Below are 7,777 nucleotides of genomic sequence, written 5' to 3' on the forward strand. Positions count from 1 at the left end.
ACCAAGCAGTTGTAGTAAGGAACCTAGAATCCTTCCCCATAGGAAAGGAGGAACCACTGATTGTATCAGAGAATTAAAGATACAAGATTTCTATCACTGTCTGCAGTACGGAGGGAGGCAAACGAGGAGGCTGTTGCAGTAATCCAGGATACAGATGTCTTGAATTTCAGACTGAGGAGAGGTGACTGCAGATTTGAGAAACATGGAAATAAAAACATGACTTATTGACTACATGTAAAGACTTTTATAAGGGAACAGTCCCTGGCTTTTGTAGTTGTCTTTTCTGGATATCAGGCTTCTATGTCATTGATCTGCTAAGGCTAGAGTAGGTTCATTTTTGAAGCGAGTGGGCATAACTGTCAACCTTGCAGTTAAGAACTGGAGCCTGAGACAGAGAACCTTTGAAAGACAGGGAATTCCAGTGTATCTGGGCCCATCCCTTGGGGGTTTGGAATTTATTAATGAGCTGCCTAGATGGACTCGAAGGCATATTCCACTGAGGAAAAAAGTTATCACTTATAACCAGATTACAAAAACGAATACATTATTATTTCCCTTGTGTTATCCCTGAGCCTTTAGTTAAGTGTTCTAGGAGTCTTGTACTCTGTGGGCTAAAATATTAAACCAGATGCAGCATCCCTTGACACCACTGTGGCAGGGGGAGTGGCCCATTAGATTGTGGGCTCCTTGATGGCACAAGCTGTTTCTTCTCATCTCTATACCCCGAGTACCTAGCCTAGGGCCCGACATATGGCAGACACTTGCTAAGGATTGTATCCCTAGTACCCAGAATTATGCTGGTACTAGCAGATGCTTAATAAGCACTTACCAACTGCTGAAAGCCCCAAAGGAAGGTATATTTCTGGGGGCTAAGAGGAAAAGCTGTAGAAGTTCAGCCATAACCCACCTATTATCAATACTTAAAGATGTATTTTAAGGAGTAGTGCTTTCTCTTGGGATGATTCCAAAATATCTCAAGTGAATGTTCATGCCAAGAGGATAGAAAAGGGTTGAATCTGGGGGGAGAATCATGCATAATTGTACATTTACTCATAAATGCTTTGAATGTCTACTATGTCACTCAAAATGTATCAGAAAGAGCTTTCTGACAATAATGTGAAGGACAAGTTGGAATAAAGGTAAAGAGATGGAGAACCCTGTCGGGAGCAGGTGAGTTTCAGACTAGAGCAGCTGTAGTCAAACAGCATCAAAGTAGCTCTGTCACAGAGGCTAGTGTCTATCTGCTAGACCAGCGACCCCTCCACTTTCCCCGTTACTATCTCAGGTAATGGATGGGTTAATTCAGTGGACCAAATACCCTCTGAAAGCCAGCCTAAGATATAATCGCCTTTTCCCACTGTACTAGGGATATGGGAACTGTCAGGACCTGCTATCAAGTGTTCAGGCAGGACGACAGCTCCAAGTCCTCCCTAGTCAAGCCTCTGAGGCTGAGGGATGGGCAGCCTGGCTAGGCCAAGTCTGGCTTCATAGTAATGAGTGCATATAAAGGAGCTCCTACTTCTCATACGCCCTGGCCACTCTGAAGCCGGATTTCCCTTCTCTTAGTTCCCACAATGACCCAGATTTGACAATAAAAATTTCCAGGAAATTCCCAGCAGATTTAACTTCCTAATCCTCCTCCCACTTCAACCCTCTCCTTCACAACCACTCACCCCCACCCCAAGAGGAAGGAGCTTATCCTGGAGTCCAACATCCTCTGCTGAATGATTTCAGCCCCTTGGCCAGGATGGCGGCACATCTGTGTGTTCAGGTCCTCTCCTTGGAGGCCCTTTCAGGGCTTGAGGGGAGCACAGGAGAGTAATGTATGATCCTGTCTAGAAGCAGAGGAATGGCTGTAGTGTTCCTTGAAGGTTGTTAGGGTACCAGATTATTACCAAAGGTTCATTTCTAGATGTTCACTCTCCCACCGTTCCAGGAAGTACTCTTTCTCTAAGAAATCCCAGGAGTTCAGTCTCTATGCTAGATATCAAAACTCTGGGGTCAGTCTGGAATTATAGGATACATGCCCCATATAAACTGGCATTAAAAGAAACAAAACAGTGCTAACCAAACAGCTCACATCTATAAACAGAAACATACACCATGAATTTACCATCCCAAGGAGACTGAGCACTTGGATAATTCTCATTGTTCAGAAATAACAAGCAGAGGGGAAAAAAAATCAATTTACATGTATTCATACAAGGAATTTTATCTATAGTGCAAAGAAATGGTTATCTGGCTCCCCAGAAAGTTCTGTACTCCAGTAAGCTTGTCCATTTTACAACTCTAGCTCCAGTTCTTCCTAGAGATTAAAAGAGCTCCAAAGGCCTGGGATCATGGGCACTGATGAGGGCCATACACCCTTGAGCTCCAGTTAAATCTTTGGTGTTTGAGCTGTGTGGGAGCTGTGGATGTTTGCTTCCTGGTCCTGCTGCAGCCCCTGAAGCAGCTGGTTTAGGAGTGTAAGGTTGCTGTCTCTGCGAGGCAGGGGCAGGGGTGGTAGGCAGTTCCCTTTATACTCGATCACTGCCATCTTGGCCCGATCCTGCTTATTCCGATTTGGTATCTGCAGCATTCTCGTGTAGCCCCCATTCTGACCTTGGTACCGAGGGGCCAGAACTTGAAACAGCTTTGGGATCAAGTCTTTCTCCTAGAGGGAGAGAGTTATCCAGGAGAGAGCAGAGTCAGGCACCACTGCAGAGACATTTAACTTTCTTTCAGCACTCACAAAGGTAAAGTCCAAATACACACAGCCACTGATGTGGTAGAGCCAGAGTTACACAGGAGTCAGTTACAAGTGGTTGTGCAAATTCAGATTCACACTAAATTCATCTAACTTAAGACACACGTTTCTTAGTTCATAACTTTTGTCCATAAGTGAGTATCTTGGCTTAATTCTGCCCAGGCCGCTTTCCTTTAAGGTCCTATTCCCCAGGTATGAGATTTGGGAGGCAGAATGTATGCACTCACCGTGAGCCAGAAGTCGGCCATGCGCATGGCTCGTTCATTGGTGTCTCCCATCTTCCCATAGTCAATGAGCTGTGAGGGCATAAAATCACTGATAAATCCGAGCAAGAAAGGAGGCTTCAATCATATTTCTCCAATGCCGTACTGCAATCCATTCATTCCACTAGCAAAGCATCTTCCTCCTGGAAGGCCACCCCTAATTTCGCAGCCCTAACCAGTCTTAATTTGAGGAGAGGAAATAATGAGCTCAGCTCAGGTTATGGGAAGTTCAACTTTGGGCATTCCGAGTGACCAGGGAGGGCCCACTTCTTCCCCACGTCCAGCAGCATCCCTCCCGCTCAGGCCAGGCCTGCGTGGTGGACCAGAGGGTCCCGCCCTCACCTTCTCGGCGTAGCCCCTCATCTCATCCACGCGTGCCCATGAGGCCTCGATGCGTTCGTGTCGCACTAGTCCCGTAAGCAAGTTCCGCAACAGGTGGATGCGGGACTCTGGACCGAGGCCCAGGCGGCGGAATATGCGGCCATGGGAGATGGCGACAGCGACGGAAACCCGCATTTTCACGCTTCTCCCCACCACTGTGGGGCCGGAACCGGAAGCTTTAGGGGAGACCCGGCGGAGAGGCGGGTTCGAGAGGACGCATGCGCTGTACCAAGGTGCGTGGTGAACGTGTTTGCGCATGAGCGTGGGAGCCTGCCTCGTTGGCACCCCGGGGGAGGGCGGAGAGGGGATGTTGACCTCCACCAGAGGAGGAATGCGAGCGCTTGCCCATCGGTCCAGGGAACTAGGCGCCCCCTAGTGTGCGACGAGCCGCCCTTCCGGTTTCTCTGGTGCTGCGTCAGTTGTCTTGTGTCCTGTAGGACGATGGGAATCTCCGCCGCGGAGCCTGCTGGGCAAGTGAGTATCTGAGGGGAAAGGCGCCTGGAGGGGTCGCGTACTGCAGGCCCTGGGCTGCCCTGAGCGGTGGCGAGCCGGGGTATCTGCCAGCCTGGGCGCCTCACTTTTCACCAGTATCATTTATCGTAGTAACGGTGAAATGAACGAGTAACAGTGATGCTCAGAAAAGACCCCCAGATAAAGTTTTCTTTTGTTGAAGTATATATAATCATCCCAGTTGAAGAAAAATTACAGCATTCAATGGATTAATACTTTGTAATTACATAATGTATTTTTTAAGAAGGGAAAAAACATACCAGCGCATTTAAGTTAAAGTAATGTGAATAACATTATAGTTTCTGTTTTTGAGCCTTAATATCTGCAAGTCTGCAACGACTTTTGTCAAAACTCCTTGTTTTGGGTTGAATTCCATCCTCCTGCCAAAATATATGTAGTCCTAACCCCTCCCAACCTCTTCCACTGTACCTTAAAATACGACCTTATTTGGAAATAGAGTCATTGTAGATGCAATTAATTAGGATAAGGTCATACTGGAATACGGTGGGCATCCAATCCAAATGCCTGGTGTCCTTATAAAAATAACACACCGGAGAGAAAGACACTTGGAGTGGATAACCACGTGAAGACAAAAGATACGCAGAAGAAACCCGGTGACCAAGAAGAGAGATTGGAGTTATGCATTTGCAAGCCAAGATTGCCAAGGATTTGTGAAACACCAGAAACTAAGAGAAAGGTGTGGACCAGATTCTTCTATAGATCCTTCAAAGAATTCATGACCCAGTAGACACGTTGATTTTGGAACTGTGAGACAATAAACTTCTTTTTGTAAGTTGCTCAGTTTGTGACACTTTCTTGTGGAAGCCCCAGGAAACTAATACACTTGTCTTCACATACTCATATTTAATAAATAGCATACTTAGATTTGTCATTCTGTCTTCACTCTAAGTGGCCAGAGAACACTTCTTGTTAATTTTAATTTTGAAAAGTTGTATTAGGAGCAATAGATGTATAGTTAGGAAAAGTCTTAAATATAAGGATATGTACGGATACGTTGGCAGAGATTTATACAAATCACATTTCACATTAAATTCCTGAAATTATGATACTGTCTGTGTCTTGTTTCTTTGGGATCAATTTTTACAGCTTTTGTTATGGGTTGAGTTTGTTCTCCTGTTCTCATCCCCACCGAAACAAAGAATTGAAAGGCAGGGACACAACAGCAAAGGGACACAAGGGCAAAGCAGAGAAAATGTTTTATTTGAATACGCTCCAGGGTAGGAGTCGGCCAGCTTCAAGGTAGACAAAGGTCCTGTTCTTTTAGGGAAGGGTCTATTTATCCTGTCCTAGCCGGGAGGGACTTCCTTTGATTGACAGGATTCCTTTGAGATCATTTGATTGACAGCTCTAGTTATACACCCATTCCTCTTGGAGCGCTTGTCTTTCCAAAATGCACACGGAAAAGCAGGGGGGCGGATGAGGGGGGGAGGGCAAAACCACAATTTTATTTTAATGAGATTAGGATGAGGTGTGGTTTGAGTGGCTCTTAGTTTGTTCCATTGTGCCTGTGTTGTGATAGGCAACGAAGTTATCTCCTTGCAAAGCCTGTGTTGTCTTCAAGTCGGATCCCCTAACTGGCTGTTTTTATCCCTTGAACCTGTCTTCCCCTTTCCTGGCTGCTCACATTTATCTTTCTACCTAACACTTTAAATGATCTCTACAATTGAAAATTCATTATAAATTTCTATTGGTAAAAATTTATGAGGATTTTCTTCTGCAAAGTCAGAGAAAATGAACGCTGATACTGACATTATTTGGTCCATTGCTTTAGAAGGAATGTACACTTGGTGAAGATGTGCAGCGTCAAACATTGTCCTTCCCCTCCTTTTTTGGCCACATAAGATCATCATATATTCTCTCTTCTGGCAGTTTTCAAAATGTGATTATTTTTTTCTCTGTCAGTTTCTTTACTTTTTTTTGTTGTTGCATAATGACTTTCCCCATGATTTCTGTGTGCTGTTACCAGGTCAAAGAATACTTTTAACCTTGGTGTTTCACTGTTATGTTGTTAAAGGCATATTATGGCTGTTTGCAGATACTTTTGTGTCAGAGGAACTTTTTTTTTTTTTACTGTCAGGTCAGGATCTTAACTCCTCTCCAGATCCAGTCTTGTGGGGAGGTGTCTTGCCAATGGGTTTCAGCCCCCGGCAAATTCACTATGGATTCAGTGAGACTGAGGAATGACAATGGAATATTCTTGGGGTGAAAGGGTTTTTATCCAACTTTATTCCCTAGGTGGCATGTGAGTCACTAGAATCCTGCACACTCAGAGCAAGTCTACATGCAGTAAGCCAGTCTCTGCCTCTGGGCCTCTCTACCCCTGCAGCCATCTCAGTCTCTGTGCTCAGCACTGCCACCACTCCAGTCTTGTCTCTGCTCTCCTACAGCCTTGAAGCCATGGTACAGTGATGCCCAGACCGCTGGGCAGAGTTCTTTATATAGAGAAAGTAATGATGTATTGCCCACACCTGTGTAGTGAGCCAGCCAACCAGGGCCAGGTGAGAATCCTGGCCATAGGAACCTTCACTTTATCCACAGGAGGATGGGCCAAAGAGCCTGTCTCTGGTATTATATGGAATTGTGATCATGTAAGGCTCAGTTAAAATGAGTTTGCCACAATTAAAATCATTAGAATATTGAAGGTAACAAGAAATCAAAGGCATCCCAAATGGAAACAAGAAACCTTATGTGGGGAAAACTGAAGTTCATATGGTCAGGATCCTCACCTGAACCTAAACTACTTGATGTAACTGGCCTGCTGCTAGGCTACTGCTTCCACACCCTAGGCAATAAGCTATTACTGGCTGACTCACTATACAAAGAGCTCTGCCCAGTGCTCTGGGTGGAGACAGAGATGGAGGAGGATTACAGTACTGCAGACTGCCGGCTGCAGATGTAATTCTAGTGCTTCACCGAATGCCAGGAGAACAAGTTGGGTAATAAACCCTTTTACCCCAAGAATGTTCCACTGTCATTCCTCCCGCTCACTGAATTCATAATGAACTTGCCCAGGGCTGAAACCCATTGTCAAGACACCTTATAAGCAGTTGAATTTAGGAAATAAATTCCTGATACATTTACAACTAAAGTTAAAATGGTTCATAGCTATAGAAGGATATGGAGTTTGCATAGAAATCAGCTAACCCTCTATGGTGATGTTTCCCTTTGGAAATGACTAGCTGTTTCCAATTTGGCTTACTCTTTTCTTGTGGCATTCCTTCCCCTCCCTGCTTCGTTTCCTTGTATTATTGGTGAGATGCCTGCTGTTGAGATTGTTAGGTCCTTCAAGGTCAGAGAAGAACTCTGACTCATGCATCCCACCTCCTTTCTTTCTCTTCCACCTTCAACTTACTAATGTTTTTTTCCCCCTAAAAGCTTGCAATTAAATCTGTAGAAAAGAGAACTTATTTTTTGTGTTCCTTGATGATTTCACCTTTTCTTAGAACAATTGTTTATCCTTCTTCTCCTCTTTCGTTTGATAGATACTTGAGAATTTACTATTCAGTAATTCATGAATTGGGCAGCATCTCACCTAGAAAAGAGAGAGTTGCGCCCAAGGAGTTGTACAAAATGGAAGGTTTGTATAGGCAGAAGAGGGTTGGACAAGAAAGTCAAAAAGAGTGGATTATTTCAGGTTTACCCTCCCTTAAGTGAAGGCAGGGGGTCTTTCAGGTAGATTACCTTACTAGTGCTGACCAGGAAATTTCCAGATTAATTGGTTTAAAATGCCACTCCTGGGAGAGGCTGACACTTAGGTTAGTATTATTAACTCTTGTTGGGGCTTGTGATATAATGAAATATATATGAGAGTAAAATTGTAATATTTCCAGAATATCTTGCCTGGCTTTAGGGCATC

General features: G+C 44.6%; 1 protein-coding gene across 1 annotated transcript; it reads right to left on the bottom strand.

Annotated features, from left to right (window-relative positions):
* Window positions 1-2,132: 2,132 nt before the first annotated feature.
* MRPL17 (mitochondrial ribosomal protein L17) lies at window positions 2,133-3,574 on the bottom strand. Its single transcript, XM_036889789.2, has 3 exons — window positions 3,352-3,574; window positions 2,974-3,042; window positions 2,133-2,653 (listed from the first exon to the last, which is right to left on the bottom strand). Exons 1-3 carry the CDS (start codon window positions 3,523-3,525, stop codon window positions 2,378-2,380), a joined length of 519 nt encoding a protein of 172 aa, XP_036745684.1. The 5' UTR covers window positions 3,526-3,574; the 3' UTR covers window positions 2,133-2,377.
* Between the last annotated feature and the right edge of the window lie 4,203 nt (window positions 3,575-7,777).

This window comes from Manis pentadactyla, chromosome 9 (genome assembly GCF_030020395.1).
Source record: "Manis pentadactyla isolate mManPen7 chromosome 9, mManPen7.hap1, whole genome shotgun sequence".
Taxonomy (NCBI): domain Eukaryota; kingdom Metazoa; phylum Chordata; class Mammalia; order Pholidota; family Manidae; genus Manis; species Manis pentadactyla.